Genomic DNA, 22,134 nt, shown 5'->3' on the forward strand with positions numbered 1-22,134 from the left:
AGAGGTGTGGTATCGACACTCTTCCAATATGCCCCGGTATTTGTTATTTGCAAAGCATATCAGAGGGTTTATTTACCCTTCGGCTCCGCAGGGCTTTTTCGTGCAGCACTTGCTCGTCGAGCTGTGCCCAAGAATGAGACGAGCACCACATTCAGGGAGACGCAGGTAGGGAAATGCTGCATACTTAAACGCAAGGTTGGCACAGAGCGGCCCGCTCTTGATCTGAGTCATGGACTTGTGCAGATACACATGGGGGGGCCCCAGTAGAGGAAATGGAGGTAGTTTGCCTGCTGTTTTCCGAATTGCACAATTAATGCAGTTATTATTTTTATCATGTTTAGACAGGATTTTAGTCGACTACAATAGTATTTGGGGTGGTAATTTTCTGTTCCGCCCATTAAATTTCAGCAAAAAAATAAAACGGATGGTTCCTTTACAATGAGGGTCCTATGACTTTTCTTTGATTTAACGTTCTGTATGATTTATATCTTCTCTTTGTAAACCAAAACAAGCAGTTCCCATGCTTCCTGACTCTTAACACAAACTTTTTAGTTACTCAACACAAACTTATCTCTTTTTACAAGGTATTTGTCGTAACCAATCCGTGTTTTTCACGTATGTATCCTGTTACTCCACCAAGGCAAGCTTACTTGTTTCTATACAGTGTGGTTGCCAGACAATAACCTATCCTCTGCAAAACTACTGAGCCTGATTCTGTACTGCAGCCTCAGCAGCACAGTTTTCATCTGCAGGTTTTACAAATGCTTTGCACTTATGAAATTCATGTTGGAAATATCTAATAGCGGAACTCTTTACATTTCCAAACATTCATGACTAAGCACATGTGAACTTCCTTCTTTTCAGTGTAACGATTATTCAGGAGTAATACCTTAAGGCTACATGTTTTCATGAATGAGGTCATCATATGCATTATACTCCTTTGTGACATCCTTTACATGAATATGAGGTAGCTGTTAATGGTTGCACTCCATACTTGATATACGATTATGGGAAACAGCCTTTACAACACAGCTGTTACCACGCAGTACCTTTACCACGCATGCATCCATTAAACCTTGTATGCCTTTGCTTTGCAAAATTTTACTATGCATGCCTTTACAACAAAAAGGTAAGTATTTTGCCGGTAAATGTATTAAACAGATGGTAAATATATAAATATATCTATGCATATATCCAAATATAGATATTTCTATATCTATAAATATAAATAGATATTCTCTACAAAACCAAAGATGAGAGGCACGTTCTAGTCAGGCTCAGAATTTACACACATAAAACCATAGAAATTCACAGTTCGCTCTAAAAACTATAACTCGCACCCCTGTCATGGCCCCGCTGAAATGTTGGCCACTGGGGCCAAATACGGCCAGGGGTGGGACCGCGTGGCCCCCCTCCCCATTCATAAACTCTGCCTGGCCCCAGGGAGTTGGTACTCAGCGGGGCAGAAAATGGCCCAGGAGGGGGCCCCCTCCCCGACATTGACCTTGCCCCAGGGAGGTGGCGGTCCTCTACCAATAAACGGCGGGGTGAGGGGGGCTGTGTGCCCCCTTGCCCCTTTAATTTTACTTGGCATGTTCTCGGGGAAGTGGCGGTCTGCAAGGCCGAAATCAACCATAGGAAGGGGAGCCACGTGTGCCCTCCCACAATATACTGATACAGATTCGAAGTAAAAATAAGCGCCGGAGAAAGTCAATTTTTTTTGTTTGTTTTTTTCTTTTTGCTAAGATTTGCAGATCCACTGCATTTTTCAAGGCACCATTTTTTTTTTTTTTAAAGTGCTTATTTGCCCCGGCCACCATTAAGCCTAGGGGGTTCAGAGCATTCCTTCCCTGCCTCCTTTTCTTTTGTTTTTAACATTTTTCGGGTTACTCAACTCAGTCAGAGTCCCAAATGGGTGCCAACACTTCCTGGTTGTAGTGTTGGCAGCCAGTCTGATCTCAGCATATATTGGATAGCGGAGGATTCGCGTCTCTAGATATCTATATATTTTTTTCTTAAATAACTCCAGAACTACTGGAGGGATTTACACCAAATTTCAAAATGGCTCTTTTTATATCAAGAGCTATCTTTCTGCCAAGTTATGTTAACATTTCATTCATTGGTTCGGGCCGTAGTCCAGTTCAAAATCTCTATGGAAAAAACACGTTCTGGGACCCAACTTTTTCTCCGCTCAGGTTGACGAATCACCCCGAAACTTTCCAGACAGCAGCTGAAGTGCTGAACTAGTTTTGAAGAGTTTGTGAAGAATCTTCAAACGGCGCCAAAATTATTAGCAAAACAAAAAATGCTTTAACTATGTAAACTAGGTCCTAATTAGAACTACCTGCTGGCGACCACCACCACTTGGGGGAGGGGGGAGGGTGTGTGTGTGTGTGTTTGTTTGTGTGTGTGTGTGCGTGTGCTTTGGGTTTAGAGTGGGTGAGGGTATTTGGGTGGCAAGGGCATTTTTATGGTTTAGGCTGGGTGAGGGTATTTGGGTGGCAAGGGTATTTTTGCGGTTTAGGATGGGTAGGGTTTAGGGTCGATACAGATATATACATTTATATCTTAATCTTTATATCCGTCCACAATTGCCGAATCCTCAGCATTCCATTAGTTTGGAAACAGAAACGGAACGGACTCCAGTTTTTCTTTGTGCAATATAGTTTGTTCAATTCAGTGCTATTCCGCCATGACGTGTTTTTTCCTGGAGGCCTTGATTGATTATTTATTTATTTATATGTGTGTATGTATATGTATGTGTGTGTATATATATATATATATATATATATATATATATATATATATATATATATATATATATATATAACCTGCTGGCAGTCGCCAGTAGGTAGTTATAGTTAGGACCTATTTTCCATAGGAAATCCGCAACATTCTATTTGGAATAACGTTGGCGTTGATTGATGAATCTTAGCGAAAGTTTCAAAAATTTTGGCCAGCTCTGGTCCGCTCCTATCCTGAAAATTTCACGGTGATTCGTCAAGCAGGGGCCGAGAAAAAAGGGGGGTCCCAAAACGCGTTTTTCCCATGCATTTTCCCATGGGACCTGTTGACGCAGCTACAGCCCGAAGTGCTGAACGGAATTACACCAAATTTGGCAAAGAGGTAGTCCTCAGTTCAGACTCATGCCTTTTGCTTAAATGGTGTAAATCCATTCAGTAGTTCCTGAGAAAATTAGAGTTAAAAAGATAGATATATCTGGGCGGAGCCTAACCACACATCTCATAGTGAGATCTGATTGGCTGTCAGAACTTCATCCAAGAAGTGTTGGCAGCCATCTTGGGACCAATATACATGATAGCACCTCATTCAAAAGCATTGCAGTTAATAGAAGGTTTTAAGACTTTAGTTACATTATAAATCATTTGTTGATGGTACCATACTCATTTTAGGCATTGTGGTGTGTTCTAAGGTGATTTTACCATGTGAAAAATCCTTCTGCTGTGATATCATGAATCATGTTTGAGAGAAAACTATTTTCTCATGCTTTTCCCACAGAGGTTTGGAAGGTGATCTATAAGCTAAACTGAGAGCATATTTTCTGTAAATTCACATTATCTTTCTCAGTGAGAATGTGAGAATGAAGTCTGATATTCTCAGTAAAACATGTACATCCAACAAGGGCAGAGACTGTCAGTTGATTCCTTTGTGTTCTACTGCACCTTCCCAGAGTGTTCTAAAGAACAACTAGAGCGCTAACAGTCCTACTTATGACAAACGTATGGCACACCTGAAGCCATCTTGGTTGGAATAAAGTGGTAATTCTTAAAACATTTAATTTAAAAAGGAACAAAATGAGGGGGTTTATTTTGCCATAAAAAGTATGATTAGTGCTGCAGAAAGAAAAATTAGGGCACATTTTGACTTCTCAAATCCTCTTCTATTTCATAAACAAATTCTGACCTGCAGACTGAAACATGCACTTTGAATACCAGCAGCAGACTTCCCTGGTGAGCAGTAGCTTTACTACAGTGATCTAATGAGCAACTAGAGTGCTAACATTCAGAATTTATGGCAAATGTGTGACACATCTGAATGCCTTCTTGATGGAACCAAAGTAAAAAACTGAAAGTATTTCCTACTGAGGAGACTGCAGTAAATGAGGATATTAGGAAACTTCATAACAAAAAATTCTCCCAAGATGGCCACCAGAGACAAAAGAGCCCAAATGTAGCCCAAATATCATCCAGATGTAACCCAAGTATTGCCCAATGACAGAATGTCCCAGAGTGTTCTTAAAAACAACTAGAGCGCTTACTGTCTTCATTATGACAAACGTATGGCACACCTGAAGCCATCTTGATTGGAATAAACTGGTAACACTTAAAACATTTAATTTAAAAAGGAACACAATGAGGGGTTTCATTTTGCCATAGAAATTATGATTAGTGCTGAAGAAAGAAAAATGAGGGCACATTTTGAGTGACTTCTCAAATCCTCTTCTATTTCATTAAAAAATTCTGATATGCAGACTGAAACATGCACTTTTAATACCAGCAGCAGACTTCTGTGGTGAGCAGTAACTTTACTACAGTGATCTAATGAGCAACTAGAGTGCTAACATTCAGAATTTATGGCAAATGTGTGACATATCTGAATACCTTCTTGATGGAATCAATGTAAAAAACTGAAAGCATTTCCTACTGAGGAGACTGCAGTAAATGAGGAAATTAGGAAACTTCATAACAAATAAATCTCCCAAGATGGCCACCAGAGACAAAAGAGCCCAAATGCAGCACAAATATCACCTAGATGTAGCCCACATGTAGCCCAATGACAGAAGTGTGCAAACCACTTATTTTTTGTGTATTTGCAGTTTTATATAGTGCAGACTTGTCAGGTATTGGAGTGCTTTACATGAGCATTGGTTACATCACACAAGATCAAATTCATTTTGGTTGTAGACATGTGGAGATTAAGTGATTTGACCAGAATCACAGAATGTTGAGCTGAAGCAGAAACTCCACACTGGTTCCCCAGTTGCAAAGTCTGTAGCTCTGGAAGTAACACCACATCCTCTCCCCTAGGTGCAACATTTAATCAAGTGGTCAACTGGATAAAAAAACATAAAGATTACAAATAATTTAAAGATTCTTTGTCGCTATTTGAAAACTCAGAAAATATGTCCTCATTTTAGTTTTTTAGAGCAATAACCATAATTTTGATGCAAATAAGACCACTCATATATGTAATTTCTAAAGGAAATACTCTAGGTATTACAGTTTGGATTACATCAAGATGACGTCAGGCATTCCACACTTTTGTAATAAATATAGAATGTTAGCAATCTAGTTGTTCATTGGGATACTGTTGAGAGGCAGAGGCCAGGGGCACAGACTCTGAAAATTGAAGGCAGGTAGGAGAGTGCAGAGGCAACAATTTGACCACACTGGGCAGGCAGGAAGGGCAGTGGCAGCACAACAGACTATGGAGGGCAGTGGAAAGGGGGGCAGGGGCAACAAACCAACAATACAGGACTGGCAAGAGAGGCTGTGGCAATATAATAGACCATTGTGGGCAGAAGGAAGAGGCAGTGGTAGTACAACCATACATGCCAACAGACCCGTTTCAGCCAGGAAACGTCCAATGTTTTTAAGCTCAAATGGGCTTTATTTGATCTGTCTCCTGTCTACAATCTCCTCTTTTTCAATGTAACTCAAAGGGGAAAATCAATACCCCAGTTTTTTTCTCAAAACTCCCTCTTACCAAGTTCAAAATGTTCGCAAGTATGGTACATTGGAACATGGTAGGCAGGAGGAATTGGGGTAGGGACATGGACTCGGATAACAGAGGACAGGAGGGACATGGAGAGGTGCACCAAACTGACCCTACAGGGCAGGCATCAGGGGTTGCAGCAGCACAATACACCACACAGCGCATGCGGGATGGGAGTGCAGCACAACAATCCATAGAAAGCAATAGGGAGGGGACAGGACCATGCACATGGACAACAGAGAACAGAGGGGAAAGAGGCAATGGTAGCTAGCTGACCATGATGGACAGACAGGAAAGAAAGCTGCAGCATAACAGACCATAAAGGGCAGGAGGGACGGATCAGGAGCATTACAATGGAACAGACAAGCCAGGGGGGAGGAAATATGGGTCTGCATATGGAAACAGAGGGCTGGGGGCAGGGCAGGAGCATCAAGATGACCATGGAGGTCAGGCAGAATGGGCACTAGAAACAAGACACACCATGGAGAGCAACAATGAGACTATGATGGCATACACACAGACCATGGAGGGAAGGTGGGAGGGGGTCAGGGGCAGCTAGCTGACCACACCGGGAAGGTGGGAGGAGCCATGGCAGCACAGAAGACCATGCATGGCAAGTGGGAGGGTTAGTGGCAGCACAATGGCTATGATGGGCAAGAAGGAGGGTGCAGGGGCATGCACAAAGGACCATGGAGTATAGAAGGGAGGGTCAGGACCTGGGCACAGACAAGAGAGTTCAGGGTAAGGGGCCTCACAACATACCGCACGGGGCAGGCAGGAGGAGCAGTTGCAGCACAACAGACCAGGGAGGGCAGAAGGGTGTGGCATTAAAATGGACCATGGAGGACAAGGGGATGGGGGCATGGCATGTGGACAGGCAGGGTGGAGGTGGCAGGGACAGGTTACAGTCATCTGACAATGCTAGGCAGGTGGGAGGGGAGTGGCAGCTCAACAGAACACTCAGAGTAGATTGTAGTGGCAGGTCCATGGAACATGGTGGGCAAAAAGGATGGAGCAGGGGCATGCACAAAGACATCGGAGGGCAGGGGGAAGGAGAATAGGGGCAGCAAGCTAAGCACAGAGGCTAAGCAGGAGGTCAATGAAGGGCCATAGAATTGGGCAATGGAGGGCAGGAGGAGTGGACGGGTACATCATGCTAAATGGAGGGCAGTGGCAGCACATCAGACCATGCATGGTAGGAGGGAGGTGGCTAGTCCATGGATTCAGACAACAGAGGATAGGGAGGAGGTGGATGGAGCAGCAAGCTAACTGTTCATAGAAGGTGGGTATTAGGAATTGTTTTTAAAATGTGTGTCTGTGCAAACTGCTTAAAATATGAACAGGTATGCAGCATAATCTCACTTTTATTCAGGAAGAAGAGGACGTTTGTGACTGTGACTCCGGGCTCACTTGGCAGAAACACCCCCTGACCCTCCACCCCGATCGCAAAATGTAATGCCCATGAAAAGGGTAGGTGGACGCAGTGTTATATAGAACATAGTCCTGAGAGCACGATTGAAAATGAAACTAGATGTAGTATATGGTATAAACTATGCACCAAAAAGTGTGATATAAGATGAACCGGTGCGTGAAATATAATATGCAATACATTGTGCGCAATGACAGATTCATTGGAGAGCGCGAGATAGCACGGGCACTTGCGCGTGCTATGCGATATGCGCCTTGGAGTGTAATATGCACAGGGCAGTGTTGTGTAACCTAACTAGTCTCTAAAGTTGTAATATAAAATATGTGCTGGGGAGTGTAACGTTGCATATGCACTATGACAAAGATATGGATCCCAGATTGTAATATGTATGGCATAGCGCTGTGCGTTATAACATAGGCATCGAGGAAGGCACGTTAGATGGGGCAGTATAACCCATGCGAAGGCAAGTGTGGCATGACATGTTCACGGGGTGGTGTTACAGTGCACATGGGCTAGAGAGTGTCATAGCATACGCACTAGTTGGTGGAATACAACACAGAGGTGTGAGGCACTCGGCGGGCACGGGTGGGTGTAACACAGCATTGGGCACAGCCAGGAGCACGCTGTGACTCTCAAGTGAGGTTCGTCTCCTTTCCAGAGAGAAAAATAAAAATTATTACATCCGGCGGTGGATGTGTGTTTTATTAACCGTGAGGGGGGTTTCTTGCATAGTTTAGTCGAATTTTTGTCGAATCCCCTTTGAATGGCTTGGTGTGCGTGTATATTAAATGTGCCCGTCAATAGCTACCCATGTTTGTATAAAAAAACGACAAGGGTGTCTACTTGGAGAGTACCCACCGGCGGGGGCGCCGGGATTAGGCACAGTAGGGCATCAGACACGTCAGAGCGTCACTAGCGGTGTAAATACATTCCATGTGGATTCATTCTATGTATGGTCGCCTTTTAATCACGCAAATCGTCATGGTGATAGGTACATACGGTTTTTCTAGCATGTCCTAGGTGCTTCTATAAATATATATTTTTTTTAAATAATAAAAAACAAAGGCCGGCCCCGGGGGATGGGGTCCCCGGGGCCATAAGTGGCCTGAGGAGGGGGGCAACGCAGCCCCCTCCTAAAGGATAATTTAAAAAAAAAAAGGCCATGACCCGGGGGTTGTGGTCCCCGGGGCCGATTAAGGCCTTGGGAGGGCCAAATCTATTTTTTCAAGATTAGGGTGCAGGCCCTGGGGGATGGGGTCCCCAGGGCCAGTAAATTAGAAAAAGAAGGCCCTCCTTCTTAAAAATAAAAAATAAAAGACTGGCATTGCGCCGGAGGCCACGCCTCCTCCTTGCAGCACTCTGCAAACGCGCCCCCTGGCCAGTTTTAAGTTGGGGAAATAATTCCCTTTCAATCCTGAGGGACCATGGGGGCCAACTTGCCCACCAGGTGCTTCCAGTAAGCGCCACTGCTCTGCGTTGCAGAGAGGTCGTCCAGGCCGTGCCACTTTTTACACCTCTCTGCAACGCAGCTCTTTGGCGCTTACTGGAGGTACCTAGTGGTCTAGTTGGACCCTAGGGACCCTCAGGATTCAAGGGGACTTAATCTCCCAACTTAAGACGGCCACAGCGTGTGTTTACACAGTGGGGAAGTGAGGGGACGGGGCCTGAGGTGACGTGTGCAAACACGCCCTGTGGCGCGTTTTAAGAGGTAGTTTTAATCCCCTGCCCGATTATATACTAGGGGCTTACAGTAATCAATTTTTCAAAAACAAATCATCCATTTAGACACTTATATTGCCATTTATTCTTCCATCGACCTTGAGATATACATATATAAAACGTATGTAATTTTCAGAAAAACATACATTCACTGGATGATGTCATCAGTGATGTAATATGTGATGTTATCAGCAGTGCATTGCGGGCGCGCGAGTTATAGTTAGCTGAACTAACTATAACGGGGGAATTTCAGTGGTTTTGTACGAGTGAAAAGTCTGGCTAACTATATCGCCCCTGAAACCTTTGGTTTTTTCAGTGAAAGAAAATATATATATATATATATATATATATATATATATATATATATATATATATATATATATATATATATATATATATTCACTGAAAAAACCATAGGTTTCACACATGTTATAGTTAGCTGGACATTTTACTGATAAAAACCCAATGAAATTCCCCCGTTATAGTTAATGCAGGCAACTATAACTCACGCAACCGCAATCCTCTGCTGATGCTAATACTGTATTTAGACACTTATTTGCCCATGTCTTCTTCCATTAAATTTTAGCTATACATATATTGCAAATATTTTTTTTTCATAAAGACACATATGTCATCAGCAGAGGATTGCGGTTGCGTGAGTTATAGTTGCCTGCATTAACTATAACGGGGGAATTTCATTGGTTTTTTATCAGTAAAATGTCCAGCTAACTATAACATGTGTGAAACCTATGGTTTTTTCAGTGAATTTGCAAGGTTTTTTAAATGCTAATTCCTAACTATAACGTGTGTGAAACCTATGGTTTTTTCAGTGAATTTGTACGGTTTTTTAAATGCTAAGTTACTTTACGCCATTCGTGGCGTGCGCGCCCACTTAACGCAGTTCGTTCCGTGCGTGCACGGTGCGCTTCGCGCACCGTGCGCGCACAGTGAGCACGCGGTGCGCTTAGCGCACCGCGCGCCCACTTTACGCAGTTAGTGCCGTGCACGCAGGGTGGGCACACGGTGCGCTACGCGCACCGCGTGCCCACGTTACGCTGGATGGGCCATGTACGCACGATGCGCTTCGCGCACATGGAGGACATATTATGCGCTTCGCTGTGAAAGGTAAGCTTTTTCAACAAGGACGATATGCCATGCACAAATGGTGCACTTCGGGCACCATTTGCACACTGGGGTGGGGAGAGTGTGGATTGTTTTTTTTTTTTTTTTTTTTTTTTTTTTTTTACCGTACGCGTACGGTAAGCGTAATCGGCGATTTTTCGTAAAAAAAAGAAAAAATAGGTTTTTGCCCATGGGGGAACTGTGGGGACCCATTAATCAAGGCTAGGTGGTAAGGAGCTGTCTAAACAGTCCCATTACATGTTTTTGGCCTTTGTTTTTCATCACCCCTTAAGAGTGCGAGAGAGAAAATGGCGGCCGCCGCTTCCTGGTTTCGACCGATTCGAATGTTTACTAAGATCTAACAGCCAATCAGAATCGCGCTCTCGCACGTCACCGTACGCGTACGGTAAGCGCACCGTAAGCTGGCTCAGATATATATATTGATTTAAAGGCTATTTTCTCAGAATCTACTGAACAGATTTATAGCAAACCTACAAAAGGCACTTCCTTGACCCGGAGACTACCTCTCTGCCAAATTTCAAGGAACTCTGTTCAGCCGTTCGGGCTGTAGCTGTGTCTAAAGGTCCTATGGAAAAATGCATGGGAATAACGCGTTTTGGGACCCCCCTTTTTTCTCAGCCCCCGCTTGACGAATCCCCCCGAGACTTTCAGGGTAGGAGCGGAGCGTAGCGCCCCATTAGTTTTGAAAACTTCGCGAGGATTCGTCGACCGGCGCCAAAGTTATTCAAAATAGAATGTTGCGGTTTTCCTATGGAAACAGGGTCCTAACTATAACTACCTACTGGCGACCGCCAGTAGGTAATAATGTTTGTGTGTGTGTATATATGTGTGTGTGTGTATATATATATATATATATATATATATATATATATATATATATATATATATATATATATATATATATATATATATATGAACAAAGTTCGCCGCCAACAATAGCCTCACACGGACCAAAGGACGAAGAGCGGACCACCAAAAGTCATTGCAAATCCAATTTTATTTCGTGCCAAGCAAGTCCTCCATTACGCGTATCGACCCCCACTCGGGTCTTGATCGCATGATATATATCACAATCCTGTGAGCGATCCTTTCACGATCAAAGCAGGTACGGACCACGACGTGGAGGTAGATATCCTTTATTGCAGATTTACATGTGCAAGTGCAGGTGCATATAGATTACAAGCGAGTGCCCAGCCTGCCGCGTTTCGACTGCCAAACGGCAGTCTTGATCACATGACGCGCTGGACCTATCAGTGCATATATATAGGGATTTAAAGTGAGCACCTGATGCAACAATATGTAAATTAGTTTCAGAAAGGAGTATAAACATCGAAACAATCTGGTTTCCGATATTTGAACCAATATATATACACACACTCACACCACACCACACCCCATCCCACTGGCAGTCGCCAGTAGGTAGTTAGGACCTAGTTTCCATAGGAATAGTGTTTTTCTATTCACCAATAACTCTGGTGCCGTTTGACGAATCTTCATGAAATTATCAAAACTGTTATGACGCTCACTTCAGCTGTTGTCTTGAAAGTTTTTGGGGTGATCAATCAAGTGGGGGCTGAGAACCAGGGGGTGCTTAAAATCGCTTTTTCCACATGTTAGTTCCCATAGGACCTTTAGACACAGCTACAGCCCGAACTGCTTAACTGAATTACACCAAATTTGGCAGGAAGATAGATGTTGGTCTAAGTAAGTGCTGATTTGGTGTAAATTCGTTCAGTAGCTGCGGAGAAATGTAAAAAAAAATCCAGTTTATGTATATTGGGATGCAGTGGATCAGCGACCCCTCCAGATCTCTTACTTAGATCTGATTGGCTGCCAACACTTCAAAGCAGGAAGTGTTGGCAGCCATCTTGTGACTGGGTTGAACCGAGTCACAAAAAAAAGTTTTAAAAACAAGAAAATGGGGCAGGGTAGGAACACCCTGACCCCCTATGTCGCTTGGGGGGAGCATTTTTTTTTTTTTAATTAAGCAGGAGCCGTGCTGGATCCGCAATTCCTGCCTAAACTTTTTTTTTATTATTAAATGAAGCGCGGACTCCTACGCTTCATTTGAACTCTGTCCCCCGGGTGGGACAGGTCCTGGGGGCATGTATATAATAGTTGGGAGGGGGCGCCCACAGGGTTCCCCTCCATGGAGCATTAAAGCCCTGGGGACTGCCTCTTCCCCAGGGCATTTTGAAATTTATGTGAGGGTTGTCCTAGGCAACCCCCATGCCCTGGAGACCGTCACCTCCCCAGGGCAAATTATTTCTTAATGCGGTGCGGCATGCGCTGCCCCCGCAACCCTAGGAAGCACCACTTCCCCGGGGCTCAGATTTGTGTAATAAATATTGTGGGGGAGGCGCACTTTGGAGCATCCTGCTACTGTTCTCTGCTGCCGATCGGCAGCACAGGGCACGCCCTGCATGTATCTGGGTTCGGGGGCAGTTGGCTGCTGCAGTGCGCACATTGGAAAAATAAAATGGCATTGAAATCTTTTCACTGTCATTTTTATGTTTTCCTGTGAGGCTCGCAACGGGCGGCAGGAGGACAACGCTCTCCCCCGCCCTCGTGAATAAACAACCACTGATATGTGTGTATGTATAGAAGGCTTTATTAGTACCTGCAAAATACTTAACTTTTCGTTGTAAAGGCATGCGTGGTAAAGTTTTGCGTGGTAAAGGCATTTGCATTGTAATGGACACGTTAAGGCATGTGTGGTTATGGCGTGCGTGGTCCTGTCATACATCCATTAACTATATCCTGTCATACATCCATTAACTATACCTTCATCTTAATCTAACATAAGAGAGAATATTTTGGTATCAAAATAGCTGCTACACCGGGTGATTTATGTCATTAGATCATTTGAGATGCTCAGGTGGATTATGGCCTCTCAGAATATAAAAGATATGGGTTCCACTAAATTAACCATAGTTGCTCCAGCCCTCAATAAATCGACATGTATCTAGGAATCTCACTAAGTTTGATAAATGGATTCTTTATGAAGAACAATGATAAAAACATAATTTCTAAAGTTTATTAATTGCTCATGTGTCCTGGCGTAACTTTGGGGTCCATTTAATGGAGTTGCTGGGAGAGGAAACTTAGTTGACACTTGTCAAATCAAGATTGAAGAATACTTTAGGACGTGCAACACAGCTTTAAGCACCAAATAGAGGGAAACCTTGACTACATTTTCTTTACACTGGTATACTCCAAATAGACTCCAGCCATGAAATCACTGTAATTCAAAGGTTTGTTGGTTAGGCTGTGGTGCCACAGGAATTTGGAGAGGTCTCATTTTACACTGCCCTAAATTACAAACTGGAAGGAGGTATTGTATTGGGCTTAACATTTGACACCCCTAATGCCTAGATTTCCCCCTAAACATTATACTAGATGTTTCAAACCTTTCGTCTACACCGCTTTAAGGTCAGACAGATTTATTTGACCTTGACAGGATGTCACCTGCCTGTTGGGGAAGAATAGGACCCCATAAGCCTGGTAATGTATACACTATTTTGTAATCTACTGTGCATTAAGAACTTTTTGATGTCCATATATGGGAAGGCCTACATGTTGTAGACGATTGAGCTGCATTTCTAAAGTACCTCTTCTCTGAATTCAGGGACCTCGTGTGCCCAAAATATCAGAATCTTTAAGATTTTTTCTACGGGGTGTTCACAACCATATCAGAGACTTCAGCACATTTCTGTTTAGAGAGTCTTTTGTAGTTACTGGCTTTAAGGCAGATTACAATAGATGAACAGTGATGTACTGTGGCATCACCAAAGGACTGGCTTGGGTAGGAGATAGGTGAGGAGAGGGGTTATATTTATTTTGTTTGTTGCATTATTTTTTAAGTGGAACTGTTGTACCTTAAAATGCAATTTGAGTTTCTGAGCCTATATCTAAACACAATCCGCCAATGCTAATTTCCTATTTGCTTTTGAATAATCTAAAAATGAAATAATACATTTAATATTGCAAAATATAGACTACCTTAATGCTGTCAGGCTAAGCATAAAAAGGAAAATATTAATATTTCTAGCTCCACATAAACTTGACACTATAATGCAAGTTGATAGAGTGCAGTTCAGATGTGTTCGGGTCTATACTTGAAACTTACTGTTTTGGTACCTTATCAAATACATTGACAGGGTTTAGCAGCAGGGCCCAATATCCTAGTTTCACTGGCTAAAAATGCAAGTTACCTGAAGATTGAGGACCACTTCACTGTACATATTAGCATTCCTTCTTGCTAACATCTCAAATTATTACATAGATTTCTACGGCATTTTTCCGATACTCAACCCTCCGAGTCTCTTAGACAAACAAGTGACTACTGATAGTGTCCGTCTGCACAATTAATTTACAAGGCTGCTTGGCCTCTCAAGGCTATCACCCCCCACCCCTAGCCCCCCCCCCCCCCGGTAATAACCACCTCCCTAATCTCTCTGCTTTATCTCCCCTTGCCTGCTACCCTGCTAAACCTATTCATTGGTGGAGCAAGGACTGTGGCACTAGTCCTTTATCTTTGATGGGTGAAGTGGGGGGGGGAGGATTGTTTTGGAGGTGCTTGGAAAGGGGATACAGTCAGACATGGCAATAAGGAGGAGATGGTGTCATTCCACTGAAGAAGATGAAGCAGAAGGCAAACAAGCTGCCAAGAGGCTTAACAGATGGGGATCAGAAGGAAACTGTGAATGTGGATTAGACTAAGAGATGAACGTGCAGGAGAGGATGATTAAAGAAGATCCTAAAATGATGAATGCATGAGAAAGGAACAAGTGAGGAAATAAAAATTTGAAAGAGCGAAGGAGAAGGTGAAAGTAGATATATGAAAATGTGCAATGAGGGTGAAAGAAAAGATAAAAGGTGAGAAAAAAAGAATTCTTAAAGGTTTGCTAATTATGTTCAAATATTCAGTACACTCTCACTTTCTCATCCTGTAACTTATAGAAATATGATGGATTCACTTTTCACACTGGCTCCCCGTTGCCCCATCTGAAATATAACTCCAATTGTTTCAGAGACCAACTTCTGGAAAAGAGTGGTCATTCCCGCAGCAAACCATTGCTTTCCAACACATGAATTGAAGGTGAAAGAACTTCTGAAGGACCTGAACGTAAATAATAGGATAAGGATGATTTGGAGTATGGTGATTACTGACAAGTGATTCAAACTATACCACCTCCTTTCGCCCAATCCTTATGAAATCCAGGCTATGCCTCAGCATGCCGAAAACACAGACTCCAGGAGCAGTGCAACACTTTCTCATCTCCAGTATTTCCTTATCTTCTGCCTCCAATCTTAGTGAGATGTATATAGATTTGGAAGGTGTAACACGTGTTTTTAAACTTGACAATTAAAAAGGGGTCTCTCACTTCATTCTCTGGGTTGGCAATCCTAGTTGATCTTCTTTTGATTTGGTTCTTAGAACAAAGTTTGGACTATGATGTGACTGGGCGATAATTAGACATTTCCCTGGTAACCCCAGGAAATGAAAGCCTCATTCCCTGAAGAAAGAGCAATGTTTCCCTTGGTCCCAATGGAAGTCAGAAACTGCCTTGGAAATAAAGCCAGAGCAAGGGAAAGTACATGCTTGTCTGGAAGCTCATGCAAGTGTGGTGGAGTGGGAGCACTAAACCTCAAATTGCAGTTGCTGCACAGTTGATGTAATCTCAACCAGAAAGAAGAACTTCCAGATTAAGAAATGTCATAAAGATCTACTTGGAGGCTGAAATTGGACGATTTGCCAGGATTGGCAAGACTAATGATACATTTTAAGAACTCACAAATGGCTTAAAAGATCAAGTCTTGTATTAAAGCAATGCCTTTTTATTTTTCCATGTACAGCACATGAAAGAGAAAAAGAAGCAGCAAAGACAAATGGAGGCAGATGTCAAAGGCAGCAGTTAAAAGTCAAATCTAGGCACATGATTCACCAGAGCAAACTATCATAGTATTAAGAGAACATACCAGATAGCCAGACCTGGATTTATTGCTTACATTTTAGCTGGGTTGCCATCCTCCAGATAGTTCTGGAACATTAACCATTTGCATCTGTCCTCTGTTTCACTTTTCGTTTCTAAAATACCAAATTCTAAAATGGTGCAAACATTATTCTTTTATTCTAAGCAATTGGCAGTTTATGCTTTTATTTAGTGCCTAAACAGTATGAACCTAGCTACTGCCATAACATTAAATGCCTCGTTGGGTACATGATTGGCCCCCATCCAAAAACATTAGCTTCAATGTGTTTTTGTTTAACTAAACTGAGAGCTTCCCATCAGTTATGTATTTCCCAGATGATGAACAGTATGCAGGACAGCTTAGCCCCCCTTTACTGCACCTATTACATGATGATGTTGGACTCCTCTTCAACTTGAACAGACTATCAACAGCTCCATAAAGGTGACACACAATAAAATAGTGCTTTCGTAGTTGAGCTAATACTGTCATTAGGTTTGCACTGGTTAGAGAGCATGAAAGAAGTCAACATTTTATTTTGCAACGAAGATAGCTCTTCAATTTAGCGGTAATATTCATCAGGCTATTATTGCTACAATCAAAGAAAACATTGTAAACTTCAGTTCTTGTGTCTAAGTACGATAAAGTATGTTTGTTGTGTTTTCATATTAAGTAAATTAATCATGTTATCATTGATATAAGAGTTACCCTTGGGTTCCTATTCTCTCCCTCAAAAAATAAAATGATATGGTAGTTAATGGATTATGACACTACACAATGAGTAGTACCCTGGGAATAGCAAAAGCCTTAGAAATATCGCTCCAAGTAGAGAGCAAAGTTGAAACCATCATCCAGTTTGTTATTATTTTTATTAATATTATTATAATTTTGTTGGGTTTAAGTTTGGTAAATACCTCTGCTGATCTTCAGGTGTCTGGACAAAAGATTTATAGCCTGTAACTGTATTAAGTGTGAACATATTGTTTGCTTAATAAATTCCCCTAGTGCCGCCCAGCAAAATATGAAATATTGCACTCTGAGCCTTCTCTCAGAAATGGGAAGACAGAGCCATTTAATTCTTGTGTGCACCCCCATATAAAAGAAGTTATGTTCCCTTGCTATTGCTTTGGTGGAAGGTAACACAAGAGAGCTCTGTTCAGATGCGGAGAGTGGTGAAGGTATTGACATTTTTATAGCATTAATTCTTACATATATACATACACTCTGTTACCGTAGGAAAAGCATTTTTTATTTTGCTTACAACTTATCGCTAGTTAACTAATCTTTACGAGGCCTTCCAGAACAAAGTTCATCCACCGCAGTTCCTTTCTGTTAAGTTTTGGTATGATCTGTCAAGTGGGGGCTGAGAAAACTGGGGAGGAGGTACTAAAATGCATTTCCCCCCATACAATTTTCCATAGGAACATTCAACAGCGATACCGCAAACATGGCTCAAAGGAATTACACCAACTTTGGTGGAAGGCTAGATTTTGGTCCAGTAAGCTTACTTTTTGTGATTTGGTGGAAACCTGTTCAGTAGTTTTTGAGTATATGTATATGAGGTTACGGTGGACACGACAGCTAAGATGTGATTTGCTGCCACCACATTAACAAAGATGTGTCAGTAGCCGTTTAAGAACTTGGAGACTCAGTCCCAGTCATACAAAAAGAATACAAAGCACATCAGTGGCAGGGTAGGGATATTCTGGGGACCCCATCTCCGGAGCAGATTTCTTTTTGTGGGGGAGAGTAAGGCCCGGGACCTGTTTAATGGCTCATACTGGGTGAAGTAAACATTTGCACCAGGGCACCCACAAAATCAAAAAGTGTCGGGCTCCTGTCAGCACCCACAATTTGTGCAGGTGGGGGCCCTGGGGGTGCCCTCTGCGACCCTCGACAAAAAAATAAAAAACTGAGGGTGTCACAGATGGGACAAGCACCCTCACAAAAAGAAAAAACAAAAGTATAATAAATTAGATGCTGGAGCCACTCATTTATTATTGTCTGCTCCAGGAAGGAGCACCTCATAATGCCCTTTGTGGGCTAACATAAATATGTTTTGATGCATGGTTGTGCCCCATTCTGGTCAGGGACACCAGCAGCATATTTTGTAAGTGATGTGGCGGGTGGTCTGTAGGAGTACAGCAGATCCCTGGACATACTTTGCATAAAGTGAGCCCCGTGTTTCCTGGGGCCTGTAGAACATAACTCTAGGAAAATGTGTCGATATTTTCAAGCATTCCCAGGACTCGAGCTTTTGATCTTGATTTTAGGAATGCAGGGATTCCTAGTAGGTGACGTTAAGACTGCATTATGTGACTTGAAGAACTGATTTGACCAATTTTTTCAGTTCACAGTTAAATTAGTATGCATGCTGCCTTCCTGGCTTTCTCTAGAAGAGCTGTAGATCGTGGCAGTTTTAAACAAGTGACCAAATTATTATCCTTTCTGACAGGCTGACGAGGGATGTGCAGCGCAGAAAGAATGATACATCTCTTATTGTGTGCTACAGATGGCTCCCTATTCAGAGGGTTGTTTCCTAAACCTAATACTGAACTCTTGTGAGTTCCATCTAGAAACCAGTATGAACGAAGATGAAACCTCATCCATGGAGAAAATGAATTCCATCTTACATTTTCAAGTTTGTTTCTATTAGTGACTTTAAACATTAAAGCACATTCCCCACTTTTAGCTCTCCAGGCTTCTTGCCTATCAGCTACCAAAGGTTCACCTGTGGTAGACTCTATCCTAAGCCTTTTCTCTGTGCAGCACTCCTTTTCACAGTCCGCAGTATCAGCAGCTGATGATGATGCCACTTATTTGCCTTACCTATTTAAATTTGCTCCATGTCCCAGGCTTGAGCAGCCACTGACCCTGTAGACCTCTAGGTATTCTGGCTAGCACTGTGCTCAGGGTATTTGGATAAAATCTTACCAGAACAGTACAGCAAACAAGTGGGGAGAAGGACTGACTGATTCTGAAACCTAAAAGTATTACCTCAAGAGTGTGTTTTCCTCCTTTCCTTGATAAGGTTTATATATTGCAGTCAGTCCATTCCACAACACTCCTCAGTTGAAATGTGGTGGTGTAAAGCCAGAAGCTCTAGATTTTCAGTAGGGGTCAGGGTTTATTCTTCACTTGACCTGATGCCTGGATCTAACTTGAGTGAGTGCCATATGTGAGAGTAGCTTTAAATATGCTAGAGCATTGTCCTATTATCCAGTCGAAGAGGGAGAAAGGGCAGCATTATATGTGCATGGTCAGGATAAGTAAAGTGCATAAGTGCGTACTGGGCCTCTAGAACACAGCCAACTCTTACCTCAAGTGACAGCCGTATTAATCCCTTTTTTCTGTAAAACAGTGCTTTGCAGATTCATAATATGTATCGTATTTGCTTCTATATTAACACTTCAGTAAAAATTGAATGCAAAACAAACATCCTGAATGAACTGCTGAACTCTCATCCACTCAACTCAAAGGAGTTAGGTTCGCAAAATTAAAGAGTCCCTATAGTGATAGTAACAGTTTTTTGTTGAGCTGTGACCGTATGCTTGTGTAGAGAAAGGTAACCAACTACCAGACTTAGTCTTAACTTCAGACCACAGCATCTTCACATCAAAGCCATAATTGGTAGAATGAAAGGGCTGAGAGGGAGAGAAACGGGGACAGGAACCAGTTTGGGGCTACTCAAGAAGCAGGGGGGATTGTTTGGCATAAAACCTATACACAGACCAAACAGATATTGAGGCACTCTCCCGATCCCCTCATGCGCTCGCCTCTAATATGCAGGAAAAAGACGTTTGGAAGAAAGGCCTTTGAATGATTTCACAGAAAGGCCCATCAATGCAGATGTGAACCACTTACAGATATGGGTGTTTCTGCATAAAGGGCTTTGTCTCAAAAGCAAGGGAATATCCTGCTAAAGTAGCCCTAAAATGGTCTGCCTTCCAAATGAGCTTAGTCTAATCCAAATTTTAAAACGTGTTGATTGCAGCATGAAGTGCTTAGTGTAAGAGGAGAGTGCATTACAAAATGTAGGCTGCTAGGCTCTGATCATGTTGTCCCAGGTGTAGGCCGTGATGAGGAAGGAAGGGCGGGGGAGATTACAAAGGAAGCCACTGAGGATGGAAGGAAAGGAGGTTTCATCTTTCAATTTTCTTTTATTTCCTACCCCTTTCTAGTGCTTCTGTAGGAAACAAATGAGGCACTAGATCTGTATATTTGACCCATCAGGGGAATCGTTTGCCTCAACTCGAATTCTTTTCTGCTCCATTTCTCCATGTTCTGCTATTTGAATTTGTTACATTGTGTATTGTGGTGCATTTCGTCAAATGCGCCATTCTCTTTTACACTGCAGTGTTTACCTTCAAGCATACCCATTCCTAGGTGAGAGAGAATGCCTAAGCACACTAAACATTAATAATCCTCAAGACTCGTACATCTTAAATATATGCAGCAAACAAGGCAGAAGGCACCTACCTGGTAAACCCCTTCTCTTCAGTGTGTCTATGATCCACCTGTTCCTTTGAAGGGGAATGCTGTTTCTGCTCCAGGAGGCTGTGCCTCGAATAGTGGAACAAGTCTACTGCAAAGCAGTGTTCATCTTTTGGATGTGGAAGTGTACCCGTCAACACGCCCACTCTACTGCAGAGGTTGGAAAGCCAACATGAGCCTGCACGAAGGGGTGGAGGAGTGTCGTTTGCGGCATCAGCACAGCCCTCGATTTGAAATTTGTCAGGCATAGGGTTTTTTGAAGGGAACTTTAAGGACTATGTGCAGCATATGGGTTTTGGTGTAAGATGCCATTTATTGCTACATGTGCATGTAAAATATTTTGTGTCAGTTTGATCAATAAACCATTCATTAAGCACTTTTGATTGAAATATATTGTTTAATCTCTTGTGGCAATCTAATCTGCTTTTTATATTTCTATTTTTGTACTTAAATTTGACCAGGAAACTAATTATATGTTGAATGAAATTACGTTGTGTGAGCACCCTGAACGTTTACATGAAAAGGCTGAGAAAATAGAAACTGACTTGTTGACAATTCAGCTTTTTCTGTTTTTTTATTTTTTATAGTATTCAGCATGATTTTATAACTTGTTCCTCTAGGTATTGTTGAGATCTGCTTAAAAAAAATACAATTCCATTTAATTGTGAACATTTCAGCTGAATTTTGTTCTGCAACATTTTGAGACATATAAGCTGTACCAGGCCAGGTTTGGTATAAAAAAGTTTGTTTAACTGCCTTACATAAAACTGTTTCAATCTTTTTAAGTTACATTTTGGACAACACTTACAAAAAAAGTACTTCTGATTCCCAGAGATCATAAAGAAGCAGGGCGAAGAAGGCGTGCCAGACTTAGTCCATGTGATGCGTACGTTAGCAACTGAGAGCATCCCAAATCTCCCACCAGGGGGTGAATTGGCAAGCAAGTGAGTTAACAATAAGTGTGCATCTGCTTTTGACCAACCTGTACTTTTGTTTAAGAAGGCAGTTAAAAATGCCATTCCTCCCAAAATAAAGTTTGTTTGCTCGTTCTTAATCTATTTTTTTTGTTATCTTTCCATATTCTCAAGTCGTTCTTTGCATGTGTCACCTGAAAATGTTCTACATAAAGTTAAATTGGCTGCTAAGAAAGACCAAACAAACTTTAAAGATTGTATAATTTAAGTTTTATTGTATGTCACAATGGGTGGGAGAAATTTCTTTGTGGCGCGGTTAGCAAGTTTGCAACCAGCTTTCTAAAATAGTCAAATTTCCACTCACTCTGTGTCAAATGGGGCCTCATAGCAAAATTAACTGTGCAATTTAAAAGCTATGGGCTTTGACATCTGCTGGCCTAATTTGTCCCACCCGAGTGTCACATTTTTGTAATTTACATTTAATCAAAGTGAATGTATAATAACTTGTTTTGTAATGCAACTGTATGTTTTTATAATGCGTGAGAATGAACACCAACATTTCATCTGTGTGTTGATGTGGTAAGTGAAATTTAACAATAAATTATGAATTATTGTGCCCATCTTTTATTACCTAGATTACATTTTAATTGTTATGGATGAAGAATCTTCAATATTTATTTAGTTTTTGAAATGCTGTACATCTGTTTTTGATATGTAACCTATTTA

The 22,134-nt window shown here is 42.0% G+C and overlaps 1 protein-coding gene across 2 annotated transcripts in view; it reads left to right on the forward strand.

The window, feature by feature from the left end:
* Positions 1 to 22,134, forward strand: part of PPM1A (protein phosphatase, Mg2+/Mn2+ dependent 1A) — a 376,177-nt gene that overhangs the window by 262,506 nt on the left and 91,537 nt on the right. Inside the window, exon 4 of one of the 2 annotated variants that reach the window (XM_085626169.1) lies at positions 21,327 to 21,438. The exons of the other annotated variant lie outside the window; for it this stretch is intronic. Within the exon in view, the coding sequence (XP_085482295.1) occupies positions 21,327 to 21,438 (112 nt within the window). The remainder of the gene's footprint in view (positions 1 to 21,326; positions 21,439 to 22,134) is intronic. 2 annotated transcript variants of the gene reach the window in all.

This window comes from Triturus cristatus, chromosome 9 (assembly GCF_964204655.1).
Source record: "Triturus cristatus chromosome 9, aTriCri1.1, whole genome shotgun sequence".
Lineage (NCBI taxonomy): Eukaryota > Metazoa > Chordata > Amphibia > Caudata > Salamandridae > Triturus > Triturus cristatus.